This window comes from Centruroides sculpturatus, unplaced genomic scaffold (genome assembly GCF_000671375.1).
Source record: "Centruroides sculpturatus isolate CEXI.00-Female unplaced genomic scaffold, Cexi_2.0 scaffold2237, whole genome shotgun sequence".
In the NCBI taxonomy this organism is placed as follows: Eukaryota; Metazoa; Arthropoda; class Arachnida; order Scorpiones; family Buthidae; genus Centruroides; species Centruroides sculpturatus.
Genome location: NW_019386480.1, coordinates 39,463 through 58,958, shown reverse-complemented (window position 1 = coordinate 58,958; position 19,496 = coordinate 39,463). Strand labels below are relative to the sequence as shown.

The 19,496-nt window shown below is 31.2% G+C and overlaps 1 protein-coding gene across 3 annotated transcripts; it reads right to left on the bottom strand.

Moving 5' to 3' along the window:
• Nucleotides 1-3,232: 3,232 nt before the first annotated feature.
• Nucleotides 3,233-17,766, bottom strand: LOC111615116 (zinc finger protein 226-like). 3 transcript variants are annotated; one of them, XM_023356516.1, is made up of 7 exons: nt 17,753-17,766; nt 15,199-15,232; nt 14,908-15,107; nt 13,420-13,504; nt 9,427-9,578; nt 6,380-6,443; nt 3,233-5,669 (listed from the first exon to the last, which is right to left on the bottom strand). In XM_023356516.1, the coding sequence occupies exons 3-7, from the start codon at nt 15,070-15,072 to the stop codon at nt 3,949-3,951; spliced, it is 2,187 nt and encodes a 728-aa protein (XP_023212284.1). In that variant the 5' UTR covers nt 15,073-15,107; nt 15,199-15,232; nt 17,753-17,766; the 3' UTR covers nt 3,233-3,948. The 3 variants fall into 3 exon arrangements, with proteins under 3 accessions (XP_023212284.1, XP_023212283.1, XP_023212282.1); XM_023356515.1 differs by lacking the exon at nt 17,753-17,766 and adding an exon at nt 16,821-17,015; XM_023356514.1 differs by lacking the exons at nt 15,199-15,232; nt 17,753-17,766 and adding an exon at nt 16,821-17,014.
• Nucleotides 17,767-19,496: the final 1,730 nt, after the last annotated feature.

The window sequence follows — 19,496 nt, the reverse complement described above, 5'->3', positions numbered from 1 at the left end:
AATTTGCTTCACTTTTATTTTATACATTGTTTATTCTTTTATAATAAAGTATAGCAAGTATAAATTAAAGAGGGGTTCGAAATTATTTTGGCATCTTCACAATTCCGGCAATATTTAATTATATTTTAATTTAAAAATTACGTGATTTCCAGTTCAAACCGGTAGTTTATAAAAAGTTATTTGGTGCTTCAAGGCCATATTTGGTCTGGGATTTTATCTATTCAGCTCTGTTTTTTAGATGAAGAAAGAAAGAACGAACAACAGGTGGAAGCTATAATAAGATTTGTCGTAACCATGGAGATAACAGCGAATTAAAGCATACTAAATAGCCAGTTTACAGTAAAGAAAAACCGAAAAAATTACAATTTAAAATAAAATATAATTAATTCATCAAAGCTGAAATTAAATCAATTGAAAATTAAAAGAATGTTTCTAAAACCGTTTAAAAGTTGTTTTGATTGTTTCAAACTGTAAATCAAATTTATTTTTAAATATACGTTTATGTGCTGTAAATATATATATACAGATTTAACGATAGTATTTTTATTTATATGTTGGATCCTTTTTAAAGTTATGATTTTCTAGCTTTAGCTTATGTTTTACTGTTTTTGTGGTTTAAGGCAGTGTGATTTTAAACCTTTTTTGTTGATGTACCCTATTAGCCGAATAGTTTTTTCTTAATTACCCCTTATATTTTTGTATGTTAATTTTATAATTACTGCGTAATAGGCCTATGTATACAGCCCTTATAACTGAGCGCTATAGAAAAACTTTAACTAATTAACTATAACTAAAAGTGGATTTCTTATTTTACGTAAATAATAATAAATTTAATCAGGTACATACATTTATTTATTATTGTTTGATAACTATATTATATAATATTACAGAAGTCATCTAAAATAATTTCTAACAAAATTTAACGGGGATATTTCTTGCGATAAATCTTCAGCAATTTTTTCAAAATTTGATTCACACGTTGTTAACTGACAACGAATGTCTGCTGATGCGTCAAGCCTGTTTCTTTTTTAGTGTTACAGTATTTGGGAAACCGCATTCGCACATATATTGTTACAAATGGTAAAAGTTTTTTATAGCTTCATCGTCTATATTTGGATAAGCTTTTACTTGACCAGCGAAGAATGACAATACAGTAGAAAACATTTTTTTATATGTCGTGTGAGTAGAAATGTCAATCAATTGCTCTTCTTCTTTTGCTGACAAGCTATAATTTTTTTATATATATAAAAAGGATTTACTATCCACATATAATTTTCAATTTCATTATCGTCAGTAAAATAATTGTTAATTAATCAACAGATTTTTAAGATGTTGAATTATAGCTTTTTTTTAAAATCTGTATCGACGAGAATCTTCTTTTCTAAAAGATAAAAACTGAATTTATCAAAAGTGTCAAATTCTCCTGCCTTACATCTTATCTTTCGCACTGAAATTCTCATTTTAAACGCAGAAATTTTGTCATTGGCAGTAGACTTATTATTTTTCCTTTGCAGTGATAAATTTAATGCGTTAAATTTATCAAATATATTTATACAAATATGCTACACCTTGTAAAGTGTAGTCGGAAATCATAAAATCAATGTGTAGTTGTATGTTTTTCTTAGTTGATTTCTTCTGAGCTTCACTCTTACGTTCGTTAAAAAATGCTAATTTTTTTAACAGAACTCCCCATTTTTCTCGCTGGCGCGAGGTCGATAATCGAACCCTAAAAAAGCGTACGAATGCAGTCGGTAAAGCCTCAGCCCGTGGCAGCTCGAGCCACATAAATCTCCCTTCCACACGGTAAAAGAAGAAGCAGTTTCCTAGGAGGAAGACTGGGCTTTGCACGCCCAGTGCTGGCCTAGGGGCCGCAGCCTGCATACTGAAGGCAGTGGGGCGAGGAGTCGCACTCCCGTTGCCTAAGCCTCGCTGGTGGCCAGGGGGATAGCACCTGTAGCGGCTTATAGGATCCTATAAGCCGCTACAGGTGTATATCTATGTATTTCAAGCATCCTAGTAATTGTATAATACCCTAGTATGTATTTCAAGCATCCTAGTAATTGTATAATCGCGCGACCGTCGCAATGTGGAAAGACTACGCTAGTAAGAAAAATTATTCAATGTAAAATTTACGAAAAATCATTTTAAAAAATTTTATAATGTTATTCTGTATATTTACCGTTTTTTTCGTGACAGAAAAGATATTACATTCATGTACGGTCTACCTGAATCTGTACAAGGATGGGATTTAGTAATAATTGATGATTTGATAGACGAGCTCAGTTCCAAAACTGCGTTCTTGTTTACGACAGAATTTCACCATTATAATATAAGTGTTATTCTGATAATGCAAAATCTGTTTCCGGTAAATAGAATTATGAAAGATATAACTTTAAATACCCAGTATTTGATTTTGTTTAAAAATAATCCTGACGAAATTAAGTTGTCTCAATTATTTTTGGGTACACAAGCTTTTGCCGTTGAATCTAAGTTTTTTATGGATGCGTTTAAAAAACGACATAAAAGGAATTTGGCTATTTGTTATTGGACTTTATCGTAAAACAGACAATAAACTTTCAGTGCGAGATTCGTGTTTTTCAGATGAACGAAGTATTTTTTTTTGGATATAGCCTATTAGCCAAAACTAATCATTCTCAACGAAATTATGAAGAAATTAAGTAAAAAACACGTTCCTTTGAATACTAAAAAAAATTTTAGTTAATCAGTCTGGCGGGTTTTTTCCTCTTTTACTGGCGCCGTTATTTTCAATCGCAGGAGGATTAATTGGTAAGGTCAGTTCTATCAAAATACAATATAAAAGTTTTTAAACTAACTTTCTTTAACAAAAACGTCGAGTGGTGCGAGAGTACGTGTCCGTTTATTATATATTTATAATGACATTTGATGGAAATGTAGTAGAAAATATTATATTTCTATAGGCAAACGTTAGCTCTCGGCCGTCTCTTGAAGAAAATGCAAGACATTTTTAACAGAAACGTCGAGTGGCGCGAGAGTATGTGTCCGTTTCTCCAGAGATAACATACACAATACATTTATTTTTTTTTATACTAAAGACTGTGTTCACAATGTTAAGTATTTTTAATGCACGTTATAATTAAAATTAATAATAAAAATAAGAAGAAGTCTATTGTTTAATATCTTCTAGTACATCTATTATATTAATACAAACAAAATAATATAATTATTTTAAAATATGTAAATTATTTCGAGACAAATCACAAGAAAAACTTTTACTCAAACAATTCAATCCGTTTTTTAAATGTCTTCTTGCATATTTTGCATTGATGTTTATTTCTTGTGGGATGAACATACTTTTGATGAGTTTGGAATTTAACTGTTGTTATAAATTTTTTTGATACTGTAGAAATGAATCTGATTATTAAAAGTAATCATATGCTTCTGTAAAACTTCTCCACAAGTAAAAGTCTGTTTACACTGATAAGGTAATTGTTTGAAAATCTTTCTGAACGAAAGATTTTAAATGTAATTTCAGTTTAACTTCTGTTTTAAATCGGCTTTTACTATTTCTCCAAAAATACGCTTAATTCTGATAAACGAGTTGATGGCTTAATAAACGTCTTTACATACTTCACGAACGTAACGAAGATTGTCTTCTTTGTGAGTGGCTTCGTGACATTTTAATACATGTTTGTCGGTGAAACGTCTGTTAAAATTCTAACAAGAAAACGGTTTTATGTCTTAATGAAGTTTCTGGTGATTAATTAAGGTGATTTTACTTTTAAATCATTTATTACAAATATTACATTTTTCAATGTAAATTTTCCAATTTTCTTTTACCGTAAATTCAGTCTTGAATAGCTTTCAACAGATATAGCATAAATACATATTTTCATGTTTAATACGACAATGTCTGGTTAAAACAGTTGTATTGGTGTAAACTTTTTTACATACGTCTCAAACATGCCTTTATGTATCTCTATGAATAATGTTGTGCTGTTCCAAACAATGTTTTGTCTTAAAATATTTCTTACACATACGACAAAAATATTTGCACTTATTGCAGTATTTACGAATATGTTGTTTTAAACCAGAACTGCATGTAAAACTTTTATTACATACCTGACAAGTATGGTCAAATTGATTACTATGAACTAATTTATGATATGACAAATGGTTTTTTGTTTTAAAGTATTTGTTACATATGCCACAAGAATATTTGTATTCGTTGCTGTGTATAGGACTATGATGTTTTAAACTAGCACTGCGTTTAAAGCTTTTGTTACATATGTGACAAGTATAGTTAAATTGATTATTATGAACTACTTTATGAGCTTCCAAATTAACTTTTGTTTTAAAATATTTGTTACATACCGGACAAGAATAGTTACGTTCGTCACTATGAGTTGTGTGATGTATTTTTAAATAGTCTTTCCGTTTAAAACTTTTACTGCAAATATCGCATTTGAAAGGACGGTCTTCATTATGAATTCGTTCATGATATAACAACATATATTTCGACTTAAATTCTTTTCCACATATATTGCAGGCATGAACTCTGTGTATTTTCATGTGTCTTTCTAAACGACCCTTACCATATGGAACGCGCTTACCACAAATGTCGCAATACACGTACTCTTGCTTGATATTAGATTTTTTACTATGAATAAGTTTATGCTTTGGCAAAGACTCTTTTGATTTAAAAAATTTGTTACATATATCACAAAAATATTTGTATTCGTTGCTGTGTGCTAGAGTATGCCGTTTTAAATAAGAACTGCGTTTAAAACTTTTGTTACAAACCTGACAACTATGATTAAATTGATTGCTATGAACGTTGCTGTGTGCAAGAGTATGCCGTTTTAAATAAAAACTGCGTTTAAAACTTTTGTTACATACCTGACAAGTATGGTTAAATTGATTGCTATGAACTATTTTATGAGCTTCCAAAGATTTTTTTGTTTTAAAACTTTTGTTACATACCTGACAAATGTAGTTACATTCATCATTATGAATTTCGTAATGCTTTTTTAAATACTCTTTCAATTTAAAACTCTTATTGCAAATATCACATTTGAAAGGACGTTCTTCACTATGCGTTCGCTCATGTCTCCGCAATATACGGTTCAATCTAAATTCTTTTCCACATATTTTGCAGGCATTACTTCTGTGTATTCTCATGTGTCTTTCTAAACGGCCCTTACCGTATGGAACGCTCTTACCACAAATGTCGCAATACACGTTTTTCCGCTGAATATTAGATTTTTTACCATTTCTTGGAGATGACTTCATTCGATTTTCCGATGGCTGCAAACGTAAATTCCTATGTGTTACTTCGATTTCATTGCCAGTTTTGTGTTTTTTCGTGTGTCTTCGCAAAAGAAATTGCCACAAAAACTTCTTATTGCAGGTTGTGCAGCGAAATGGTTTTTTTCCAATATGACAGAACAGATGTGTTTGTAATATGCTCTTATTTTTAAAAGTCTGTTTACATAAATCACACGTAAATTCTTGTTTAGAATGAGATGCAAACATAATCTTGAAGTATTTCCTTTTAATCTTATCATGAATTGTATTGCATTTTCTAGTCGAAGGAACGTATTTGTTTGTTTTGATATTATATTTAAAATGTTCTTCTTTTTCTGAATTTTGCTGAATACCGCGTTTCTCAATTTGTTCTTCCTTTTCAACTGAAAGTTTAAAAAATAACATAATGAAATACCTATTATATTTCAACAAACATAACATTACTGCAATATTAAAATATTACTGCTGTACTTGTATAATTAATAGAGTATACCTATGTTATTCGTTTAAAAACGAGGCGAAAGAAAACGTGTTAGAGAAAAAGTCTATGAATTTTAAGTTGAAAGGAAAAAATCGGCGAATTTTTAATTTTTTTGAATCAAAATACGAAAATTTTTTAATCGTACTATGTTTTTCAAAAATATTAGCAACATGTTTTTTAACACATTGCAAATATATACTTAATTATGTCATTAAATAAGTTTTATAGCCCTAGTTTACTTTGTTNTGACCAGTTTTTTTAACACATTGCAAATATATACTTAATTATGTCATTAAATAAGTTTTATAGCCCTAGTTTACTTTGTTTCAATACATTATATATTATTAATATTATTATTAAAGCGGATTCATGAACAATGTAGATAACATGAATTATTAAATCACAACTCATGAGTTGTTATTTAGTAATTGCGATCATCCCAAAAAATTTTTATTAACTTCAAAGGTCATATTAATAAGATATGAGTAGTTATAAATCTAATATATCAAATCCCAGTTCAATGTAAGACAGTTGAAACTTGAATGCAGTTGTTCAGGCATTTTCTGAATAAAACTAATATAAAAAGTTTGAAATAAATAACATGATACTTACTTTCAATGTTCATTTCATTTCCGTTAGAGTTTCTTTCCGGAGTAAAGAATTCATTGTTGACAAACTAAACAATATTCAAAGAAACTCTGATATATAAAGTAATAACGAGTTGCTCAACTTTTCTGGCAACGTTTTAAAATTTTGGTTGCGCTGTCTGTATTAAATCGTTTTTTAAATAAAATAGGATATTTTTAATTATTATAAAAAGCAAAAAACTGAATTTTCAGAGTAGGGATTAGTTTTATATATAAAAAAAGTTAAATGCGAATAACGAGTAAATTCATCATTAAGTCCGACATGACATTCATTATCTCTCCACCCTCTTAATTTTTAAGCAGGAAAATTTAATAGCGTCAATTTCCCTAATAATCTAACTCTCCTGCAAAATTTCAAAAATCTTCGACAAAAGAAACAAGAGTTATTAACTTTTAATCGGGTGCGCCTCCACACAATATCCATTCATATAGATAAACCCCACTTTTTTTTTGCATTTTTCGGCGTTTGAAGGTGTTCTAAGTTTAGAAATGTAAAAAACGTGGGGAGTCATTTTTGACCGATCGTTATACTTTCCCTCTGTTATATATAACAGTCGAAAAAATAATATGAAAGTCATTACACATTTATAAATTACAAATCCGTCTTTTGTGATTTCATATATAAGCTGTAAGAAAATTGCATGAAAATTAATTGCCTTGAAAATTTTGTAGATATTATTTAGTCTTTTGGGAAATTAACAAAAAAAACAAGCGAGATTCTTCACTTTCAATCTTGTCTATTGATAAAGATATTACTACTGAAGTAGACTGATTTTGCTACAGATCTATGTTATTTATATAGTAATTAGCCCAGTGAAAGCCAGGAGATTAGTTTTGTAAGGAAAGATTGCTCTCTGTAAGGAATGAAAAATGCTCTCTGAATAGTCTGTCGACACGATAAGAACTTATTGTTAAACATAATTTTAGATTTTAATAAAAAAAAGCCATTGTCCTTGTAAAGGGGTATTAAATGCTTTGAAAGTTGGTATGCACCATCTCCTATAATATGAAAATCTGCGTGTAGAAAGCCATCACCACTGCAAACTCTGTGATACACTTCAGATCTCTTAAATATTGCGCAGTCGTAAACAGATCCATCTTCACCAATGTAACAATCAATAAAGCACATTTTCTCATAACATACTCCCAGTAGAACTAAGCAGTGAAATCCCTTTCTATTTATATATGCTTGAGGTTCCTCTAAAGGGGCCTTGATTACTATATGATTCCCATCTAGACAGCTAATAATAACAGTATTTCATAGCAAACGTCTGAGCAGTTTTCCTTGCCTTCTAAGCCGAAGGCCAATTTATAATACGGCTTTTTGTATTCAGTACATTTATAGCTCTAACGATTTTCATCAGGCATCTCCATGCAGTCATCTGACAAACTCCAAATCAAACTCGAAATGACAACTCCTCTGTAACATCGTGGGATATCATTTATGTACGAAAACAATATAATACACTTAGTACAGAATTATATCAATCAGTAAAATCTATTATTTTGCTTACTGGTACCTGAAAGATTCTTGGTTGTCAAGCAGCCAAAGTTGCTGGTCAACTGACAGTGCATTTCTTCCTTTTCCTATTACTATTTGTTTTTATTATAATAATACGAGAACAGGATCCTTCAGTAAATTTTCGAACGTAAGTCGACTCACTCGAAAGTGTTCTTTAAAAACATTTGGCGTATATTCTAACGCAATCTCTGAAACGTAGTTAGTTATTTTGCATACCTTATTTTTCATTTTGCACTTCTTTTTTTTACTTCTGTATTGTGCTAAAATAATTAACAAAAATTAATTCTTCTTCCTCGGATTCTGAATCTAATAAAATATAAATAAAAATTTACGGATTTGTGAAACTTTTTTTTCTGAGTTAATGCCGTTGAAATAAATAAATAATAAAAAATTAAAACATTTGTCAGTTTTGTTTACACGTTTATTGGGCCGCATTGGAATTTGCCTTGGGCCGCGGGTTGGACACCCCTGATCTACAGACAAAAAATATGGCAAAAAATGCAATGAATATGTTTGTGTAGGCATAAACTTTGGCAACTACAGTAGAGCGTCGTTTATCCGAAACGTCTGTTATCCGAAAGAATTCCAGTCGACAAATTTAAATTTTCGCCTGTGCTGTGGCGCTGTAATCTTTGGCTATGTCTTCGGCTACTCAAATTTACGTTTTTAATACTAAATTAAGTTCTGAAGTATAATTTTTTATTGTTTTTATATTTTTCAATATATTTATTTTGTACAAAATAAAAAAATAATTTTTAACGATACAATACTCTTCGTTAGGCTTAACATCGACAAAAATTCAACGCGAAGCGACACGCAACGGAGAAAAATTTCAACACGGGATAAATTAATATATTTTTTCGTAAATAATTGGTTATCAGAGAAATAAATTATCCGAACAACCCCAGTCCCCAATTGATTCGGATAAACGACGCTCTACTGTACTTCATTTAATATTTCAGAATAAGTTGAAAATTAAGAAACGAAATTTAATACCGTACGTTGTATATTAGAAGCATTAATGCTATTAAACTTGAGTAATAACACGTCGAGATTACGTAAAAAGATAAAAAAAATATATAAAATCTCGAGTGGGATCGGACATAATGAAGATTTTATTTCTTGTTAGCATCTATAATTCTTTGTGAAATGCATTTCTAAAATTAAAATTAAGCATTTCTTCATTTTATAATAATTGAAATGATAGAAATTTTATAACATATCGTGCCACAGACAATTTTTTGTTTATTGTGATTAATAACATAAATGTTATTCTTTAAATAAAATATCTTAACAGCCAAGAAACTTACGCAACTCGTTATTAGATTTTTTCTTATAATAATACATATTTTTTATTTAACACAGAATACACCTAAATTCAAAACATCATATATTACTGATATTGATAGGCTATATGTTTTCAACCATTCAAAAAACTAAGTTAATATTAAAATTTTACTATTAAATATTTCGAAATTTGTATTACTTACCATTACCTGTTCATTATCATCTGGAAGATGAACAACTTCTTTATAATCTTCAGTCTTTACTTCAATCTTCAATTTTTTCAAATCAACTTTACATTCTGATTTTATACCATGTTTTACTTCATAATTCTCTTCTACTTCTTCTTTCTTGATATCTGTAGTGGAATTTACGAAGTTTTGTGTTAAAGGATATTAAAAAATCTTGAATTATAAAATAAAACTGAGCATATTTTCATTAAGATAACAATATTAAATTACATGTTTTATTACATCATTTATTTCTGATTACAAGCCGAAAACTAGTTATGAGTCACGGAGAATTGGTGTGATGTGTGATACGAATTATCTATATCTATATATATATATAAATGGACGTGTGTGTCACTATATTTTACTTTTTCGCCAAAACTACACATCGCACATGAATGGTGTTTGTATGTGGTAGTAGCCCCAAGTCTCCATTCGTGCACCAGGGTGGTTGCGTCTCGATAGCTATAAGGGTGCGGGAGATATGAGGCTGAAAGTGGTTGAAAGTGGCTTTCTATTTCGAATGTTTTGTTCGATTTTTTCGAATTTGTTCGAATTAAATTCGAACATAAAATTCGAATATTGGTTCGATTATAGAACGATTGTAAACGTTCCAGAAACGTTGAAAATAGTTCGTTTGACTAAACGTAAAAATTCTCTAATTAGTCTGGAAACGGGGGACCTAATTCTTGCATTTTGTGAAAACGGGTAAGATTGTCTATAATGTAATTATCTTAATTTTCACTATCGTTACTTTTTAAAAACCCAGCAAAGCGGGTCCTTGCAGCTAGATTCTAGATTACTTAGACAAACAGTCTTTTATATATATAAAAAACTATATTACATACAAATGTACGAACAAATAAAATCCCAGCGAAGCGGATCCTTGCAGCTAGTAATAAATATAATTAGAAACTTCTTTTCGTTATTAAAGTAAACCAGCAACGAGTTCTCAACTTTCCGGAAACATTTAAAACTACGTGTGGCGTTATCTCTTATGATATTTTTTAAAAAATATTTTCATATTTTTAATTATTATAAAATAAACAAAAAGCGTGATTTTGAGGATAAAGATGAGTTTTATGAAAAAAATATTGTAAATGAGAACACGAGTAAACTCGTCATTAAGTCTGACGCTACTGAAATTACACACGACCCGCATTATATATTTCGCCTCTTCAACTTTAATCACAAAAATTTAAAAGCATCAAGCCCCTTAATAAACTTTTATGCACTTGTAGCTAGAACTATATTTAAGATGTTCAACACAAAACATTTTTTCTTATTTCTAGCCGTACATACAAGAGTAGTAACGTTTTCGGACTTTTTAAAAGGCCTTCTTCAGGTACTGTACACTGTGAGAGCGTCGGTTGGAAGAAGTTTAAATGCTGTCACTGTTTACCCAGGTATCGTCTTACCAGCGACGTCGTCGTTGATGATAGGTATTGACGACACTGACGGCGGAAAATACTTTCTTTTGGTAAAAAAAAAGGATTGTGATGGGATACTCGCTAAAGTTGGAAAAAAAATTTTTGTAAGCTAAGCGCGCAATGTATAGGAGATGCACAATCACGATAGGGGTTCGTGGAGAGTGACGTCATAGTCGACGCCGTAAATATTTAACGATACAGTAAGAAGAGGCGTGCGACCGACCGTAGATGGGAAGGGGGTTACGATTGGAAGGCAGAGTTGGAAAATAAACGCGACAAGTAAAAATGCGCTAACGGTTGCGGGGGTGGGTTGGTCTATTTAGTTCAAGGGGTTGTCGAAGAATGATTTCCATGCGGAGGAGAGCAAGTCTGCATCTCTGCTGTTGATACAACCGTCTTCGAGGGATTGCTTAAATATTTCGATTGTTTCGACCGTTCTAAGCTTTGTGTGGTCGCGCATAGGAATAATAATCCTCGCCTCTTCCCATTTGGTCGTTATACCAGGTTCGCTTGCAAACTGTGCTAGAGTAGAAGTGAATTGTTTGTTGTATGCGTCGTACTTGTGATCAGCTATCCTCCGTTTAAGTGATCTATTGGTTGAGCCAATGTATGTTAGCCTCTTGCACGGGTTAGATCTGCTGTCCTCTAATGGGATCGTGTAGACTCCTGGTCTCCTGGCTCACTGCATTTGTCCTTGGTATTAGCTAGAAGTTTATAAACCGTAGGGTTGCGTCTGTATGCGAGAGTAGCATTGACCCTTTTTTGCTATGAATTTAAAGGCACGGCTCATTCTAAGGTCAAAATCGACAGTAATACGCTTACCTTGTTGCTTTAGAGGTTTGGAATTGCCATCTTCGGTTGTTAAGCCTCTATGAATTTTTTGGGCAAGCCTATCAATAAACTTACTGTTGAAACCGTAAGCTGTGGCGAGGCACTTATTGCGTTGGATTTCTCTTAGCGCGTCCTTAATGCTAGAGCTATGGGTATAAGTTCTGCGGATTAGAGCCCTGAAAGCGGACATTTTGTAAATAAAGGGGCCATTCGAGGCTGCGGAGATAAAGAAAGATTGAACTACAATATTCTATTTGTCGACGTTGAAAACTTTATGTCTGAAAATTCAGACGTATGTACGATGTACTGCAAAGTGATTTACGAATCTGCGTGTCATTTCCTCACACATTTTTTCATATATAATACATAAATGTATATGAAATAAAAACTTCTTTCGACGCAAGTAATGTATAAGCATAATCTACGTGTACAGGGATTTATTTTCACGTGTATTCTGGGTCAAGAAATATCCTCTCCTCATGGCATTCCAACATTTCTTACAAGCACATATTGCTTAGTACATGTCAACAGATAGCATTTACTGCGTGATGAATACAGTCCCTATCCAATTAGAAGTGGTTCCAGGATGCTTTGCTTAATCTTAAATTAATATTATATGCACAGGTACTTAATAACTAAAATAAAAAATAACTTAAATGAAGCTTATAAGTGATGTGTTTATGTATCGAGTTTGCTAACGATAGATAATTTACTTTCATGGTACCGGCTCTCATAAGCAAAAAAAAAAAAAAAAATATGTAATGCTATGATAGTGCACATAATTATTTTGAATTTGATTTCAAAAGAAACAAAATCCGGCAACGAGTTACGGAACTTTATCAGCAAAGATGTTACAATTGGTAAGTATTAGAAATTATTATAAAATGGCAAAAGACTGAATTTTGAAAGTAGGAATGAGTTTTATTTATGGATACATAAAATTACTATTTTAAAAACTTTAGTCCTGTGAGAAGTAACAATACATACCAGTCTGAGCACCCATTAATGAAGAACCCACTGCTTTCACAATATCATTTAAATATATCGATGAAAACTATAAAATATAATAATATAAACAGACTTTTTCACTTTTTATTAAAAAAAATTGAATTCTATGATAGAGTTGGGCAGCAATTTCAAAAAATTGTAGACATATAAATTTCCACTCTCATCCGTCTGTCTGTTTTTCCTTGATCTCGAGACCTGTGTTAGATAAATAAAAGTCGAGAACAGATATGGAAACGTTAGAAGAAGAATGACTGAATTAACTATACATGAACTTTCGTTTTCTAAAAAAAGTAACGTTATTTCAATTTAAACTTTTTCCCTGAATACAGTTAACGAGACGAATGGCACGATTGTTAAATGAAAAGTATGATGCACGGGGCAACTCATTACTAATTGAGGTGAACAACATATCTTTTAAGTTAAATAAATTAAAAATTGCAGCTTGGTATTGGGACGATGTTACAATCAACAAATGCTCGTTTCGTTTTCTAAAACATCTGAATTAGCAATGTTACTCATAATATTAAAAAGTATTGAATTTGTTATTCATTATACACAACGTATTCGCAAACTTTTTCAAATGTTACATTTCTATTTATTCAATGTGTAATATAAATGTAACATTTTTATTTTACGTGTTATATATATTTTTCTTATTAGTAGAAACATACTTTCATATTACAAGTATTAAGACTCTTACCTCTTTCGATTTTATAACCAGAATGACTCCAAATGGTGGATCCGTTTGTGTTGTTCGTGGAAATTGGCTTTCCTTTAATATTTATCTGAAATAATAAAAGACTACATTATATTATCAGACCAATTGTTCTTTATAGAAAACTTGATAAGAAAGTATTTAAATTGGAACATATAAATTCATTTAATTAATATTTAAATTATGGCCTACTAATGTGTTAGTTTCATTATTTTTATTGTGCGATTATACAAATTCATTCACAATACAAGCAATTATTTATTGTGACACAATGACAATGCCGGGCTGCATATTTGATCGTATTTTTAATTAATTTAATTTAAAATAAATACTCTATGCCTTAAATTAGTAGTAGCTTGCGCCGGTGCATCATACTTTTCCTTTGACAATACAGTCTTGTCGTTTCAGGAGAAAATTTGAATTGTAATAACGCGAGTTCTGGATTGCGTCGAAAGTTCGTATATAGTTATCAAGGCCTCCGTCTTTTTGGTTTCCATATCTGGTCTCGGTATCCATGTAACTCCATTCTCGAGATTGGGGAAAAACAGACAGCCGGACAGATGACAGTAAAAATTTAATTGTCTACAATCTATTAAATTTCAGCCCAATTATATGTGTGATATTATATGAATAAGTAAAATATAGTTTATTAATAACTGGAATGCAATTTGAAAAATTGTAAACCTTTTCCACTTATTCCCACCTTCCTCGGTTATCTGCTTCTCTGCCTGATTTGACTCTCCTTCCCTAAATACAAAAACGGCACGATTGTATTACTAACAAGAAGTATAATAAACAGGGCAAGCCACTACAATTTCAGCTGGAAAGCGTATATTTTTAAATAAATTAAAAATATCATTAAAAATAGCACGGCATTGTGACCATGTAACAATAAATAATTGCTCGTTAATTGTATTTTGTTTTATGCAAGTAGAATAAGTTTCAGCTCTTGTAACTCGTCTTACAATTAGAATAAATCTTATATGCATATGAAATGCGAACGTATAACAATTTTGTCAAATTTGTCCCTCAGTTTTTGGAAATCTCCACGTTTAAGACTCTGTCAACCCAAAAAATTTTAAAAAATGAAAAGTTTACTTGTTATTAAAACTTACAAATTTTTATAAAATTTATCTCTACTTTCGAAATTAAGCTTTTTGCCATTTTATAAAACTAATAGTATAAAAAGATTTTTAAATAAAATTTTTTAACAGATACTGCCATATACAATTTTAAAGTTAGTTTGCCGGAAAAGTTACGCAACTCGTTGCTGGATTATTTTGTTAAGGAATAAGTTTAGGTTTTTTATTTTGTGAAGATCAGTATTTCGATCATAGTCCATCTCTAAATGATTTTATCGAAAATAGGAGCGACCTTGAGTAGAGTCTCCCTATTTTAAGCCTAGAGAGACTTAAGTCCCGAACACATTTTAAAGCAACGGTAGAGTCATATACAAAAGTACATTTCACTCACCTGTAAATTTTTATGTTCTAAAGGTTCTGATTTAATTCTTCTACAAAATGTTTTGTTATCCGTATTAAATTCTTTCTTGCAATTATTTAAAACGTCAAACTTTTCATCACCTCCGTTGAATGTAAATTCTGAATATTTATTTTCTGGCTCTACTTTTATCTTCATTTTCTAAGTTTAAAATGTTCTCGTATGTCAACAATCTGTTTTTAATGAAAGATTTTAAAACCGTCGAGTTTCAATTTATATTCGCATAAATAAATAAATAAAATTTATATAATAGAAAACATTTACCTCTCCTTCTTGAATAAAATGTTATCAATCAATACTGTATCAAATAATAAATATCCACATTAATTTCACTCGAATAATAGAGCGAGTAACAAAGACAGACAAACAAACAAAGACGACAGCGAAGGATCGCCATGCGGAAATAAGAAACTTTTCCAAGAAATTTTGGGAAGTGTGATGTATATCAGTTTAACAACGAGACCCGATTTGTGTCAGCCGATCAGCGAACTGTCACAGTACACTCAAAATCCGAAGTAATGCATATCCAAGCAGCTAAACGACTGATTCGACACTTAAAAGGAACCCAAAGTAAGGGAATCGTATACAAACGCGACCAAAGCAACAACTGAATCGGATACGCAGATGCTAATTGGAAAGATGAGAATGTAGGTCAACGTTCGAATAGCGAATACCTTTTTCAACTCTGACAGAATCTCGTATCGTGGAAATGCAAGAAGCAGAACCAAACGGCGTTACCGACATGCGAAAGTGAATTGACAGCATTGACCAAGGCTACGAAAGAATCAACATGGTTAAAAATGATCCTAAATGAATTATAAGAGAGAAGTTCTAACAAAACAATTACGATTTATAGCGATAATCAAGCTGCGATAAGCCTAATCAACAACGGAAGTTCTAACTACAAAACGAAACATGTAATAAGAAAAATATCATATGTACACTAAAACGTTAAATCAAGTAATGTTGTTATTAAATACATCCCGACGGAAGAAATGTCGGCAGATTTTTGACGAAACCATTAAACGCACTTAAATTAAAAATCTGCTTAGACAGAATCAATGTAAAATGAATATTGTATTAAATAAAATTAAATGTAACCACGAAACTTCCCCAAAAACGGGGAGATTTGTAGCAATTCTTTGTAGCAAGTTTCGTGGAACTTCTCCTACCCTGTACTTAATCACCGAAAGTGTGTGAACTTTGGTCAGGTGTCAGATGGGTGACATAACTTACGACCTTTACGTAAACACTTGTCCATTTGGTACCCACTTTTTCTGCTGCCCCTCAAACGGATTAGACGTAGAAATAAACTCGCCCTTTTTGTTAACGTTAATTTTGGTTCTGTGAATCATTCATAGTCTCCTAACATATTTAAATTACAAATTTTCGAAAAAAAGTATTTTTAAAAAAGTCCCGATTAATTTGCAATGTTTATAACTTGAAAATATATATTTTTCTCTTTCGAACAAACACTGCAACATGGTAAAATTTACAGCCTTGATTACAAACGTATTGTTTATAATCAAGGCTGTACTGTGGGTGGTGGACTTCGCCGAATGTAGGTCAGTTTACATCTGTTTAGAATAGTCTCTATTAGATGCTTTACTTATTATTACAACAATCGACTATAATAAGCGATGTTATAAGCGATTATTTACATATTCATATATACACATATATGTATTTATACAGATGGGCATAAGAAGAAAAGCGGAGGACCTCCAAATGAAAGCGAAAAATCGAAGACGACAAGTGACTTCGCAGTCTCGTTATCGAGAGTTGGTCCGCCATTGAAGATTAGACCAAGGAATCCGAACTCGAACATTATATAACTAGTTCTACTCCGCCAATAACCTCTACTAAATACCTTGTATCTAACCTACCTAGTATCTTTCTATCCTCCACCCGCTGGTCCCAACATCACTACCAACCGACGGTTCTTAGTATAAGTGACAAGTAGTTTCACTGAGGAACCGATCCCTTCGATCACGTGACACTTCGAAACGTCATCTTGCAGCCAGCACCCCTAGTTGTCAGAAAAAGAAGTGATAGTATGCAAGCAATATCGAATGTTAGGATACGCTGCTTTTCACTTAAATTAGAACTTTAGTTATCACTCGAAATGTTCTTTATAAATATATAAACATAATTTTAAATAAAATATTACTACATTTTTGTATTTTTACTATTTATTCGGTACAATTCTTATTTACATTAAAGTCTTACACTTCGTTCTGTAGAAATTACAGCATATGTATTATTTCAGTGTTATTTATTTGTATAATAATTTTTATGTAAGAGATGTAAATACTACAAATATAATCATCTACCGAAACCCTACGCTTAGCAAATAGACACTCACAATTGCCGTAAATAATCGGGCTATAATTTAGAAAATTTAATACGAGATGGCGCCTGACGCCTCGTTCTAGTGCCAAATTCATTTGTAATTCATAATTATTATTTCCAAATTATAACCCGATTATTTACGCTAATTTTGAGTGTCTCTTTGTTAATAGGGGAAGGTCGGGTAGTACCGGATACCTAAGCTTCTTCTATATTATAGAAAAATTTTACAGCTAAATTGGTCCAGATTACATTTTATATAAAACTCCATTGTCTTATAAAAATACCTGTTAAAACTCATTATAACCTTAAAACACATAAATGAAATTACAACCGTTAAATCTGTATGTGNTCGTTATCGAGAGTTGGTCCGCCATTGAAGATTAGACCAAGGAATCCGAACTCGAACATTATATAACTAGTTCTACTCCGCCAATAACCTCTACTAAATACCTTGTATCTAACCTACCTAGTATCTTTCTATCCTCCACCCGCTGGTCCCAACATCACTACCAACCGACGGTTCTTAGTATAAGTGACAAGTAGTTTCACTGAGGAACCGATCCCTTCGATCACGTGACACTTCGAAACGTCATCTTGCAGCCAGCACCCCTAGTTGTCAGAAAAAGAAGTGATAGTATGCAAGCAATATCGAATGTTAGGATACGCTGCTTTTCACTTAAATTAGAACTTTAGTTATCACTCGAAATGTTCTTTATAAATATATAAACATAATTTTAAATAAAATATTACTACATTTTTGTATTTTTACTATTTATTCGGTACAATTCTTATTTACATTAAAGTCTTACACTTCGTTCTGTAGAAATTACAGCATATGTATTATTTCAGTGTTATTTATTTGTATAATAATTTTTATGTAAGAGATGTAAATACTACAAATATAATCATCTACCGAAACCCTACGCTTAGCAAATAGACACTCACAATTGCCGTAAATAATCGGGCTATAATTTAGAAAATTTAATACGAGATGGCGCCTGACGCCTCGTTCTAGTGCCAAATTCATTTGTAATTCATAATTATTATTTCCAAATTATAACCCGATTATTTACGCTAATTTTGAGTGTCTCTTTGTTAATAGGGGAAGGTCGGGTAGTACCGGATACCTAAGCTTCTTCTATATTATAGAAAAATTTTACAGCTAAATTGGTCCAGATTACATTTTATATAAAACTCCATTGTCTTATAAAAATACCTGTTAAAACTCATTATAACCTTAAAACACATAAATGAAATTACAACCGTTAAATCTGTATGTGTGTAGATGCAATGTTGTTTGACTACTGCACATAAATAACGTTAATTTAAAAATTCATTTCATTTTAAATTTGAGAAATTTCGAAACAACTTTTAAACGGTTTTAAAAAAAACAATGTTTTAGTTTTCAATTGATTTGATTTCTTGATATATGGATTCTTGATTGATATATGGAAGTGAGTGTTTGAAATACGAAACAACTTTACACGAACTTCCGGACTTGTAATTTTTTAAATTAAAATATAATTAAAAATTGCTTAGCATTTTAACGATTCCAAAATAATTTTCAACTTTTCTTTAAACTTGCTAAAATTTATTTTATTATATAGAAGAAAATGTATAAAATAGAAATGAAGCGGATGTAAATAAATCAAGTCTTTATTTAGACCGGAGCACAGGTGTTATAATTTTTTTTTCTTTTCTTTTTATAAATGTCAGACAGCTAACTTCGAATCCTGATTGTGGCGCTCGTCAAACAGATGAAAAATTGGAAAAATAAACCTGGTTTATTTTTCCAATCAGCTAAAACCAGGAAAAATAAGGTTTATTTTTCCTAGTTTCAGCTGATTTTACCAGGTTTCAGTTTTTACCAGGTTTCAAACAATTTAGCTGGTGAAAGCTACTCACTTCCAATTCTATCCAGGATCAGTTCTGTGCTGTTAGCTGCCTACTAAATATTTGGCCTCCCCTCTTTCGATTATGTGAATCACGAGTACATTTATAACTTAACCCAACCGATAAGAGTTTACTGCTATGTTTTTATGATAGTTCTGTATAGTTGACAGAAGTTTTAAAAAAATCCATAAAAATATTTGATATTTTTATTCCGCTCAACGATTTTATATTAGTCACGGATTTCAACGTTAAACCAGTGCTATTACGATTTCGTATATCCCACCCTTAAAGGGATGTAGAAAAATACATTTTTTAAC

Excerpts from the sequence above, each read along its gene's own strand:
- LOC111615116 (XM_023356516.1), bottom strand. The coding sequence starts at position 15,072 with ATGAAGATAAAAGTAGAGCCAGAAAATAAATATTCAGAATTTACATTC. Across the intron at positions 6,444-9,426 it reads ATGATAATGAACAGGTAATG|TTTGTCAACAATGAATTCTT; the intron begins GTAAGTAATACA and ends AATATTGTTTAG. Across the intron at positions 5,670-6,379 it reads AAATGAAATGAACATTGAAA|TTGAAAAGGAAGAACAAATT; the intron begins GTAAGTATCATG and ends TTAAACTTTCAG.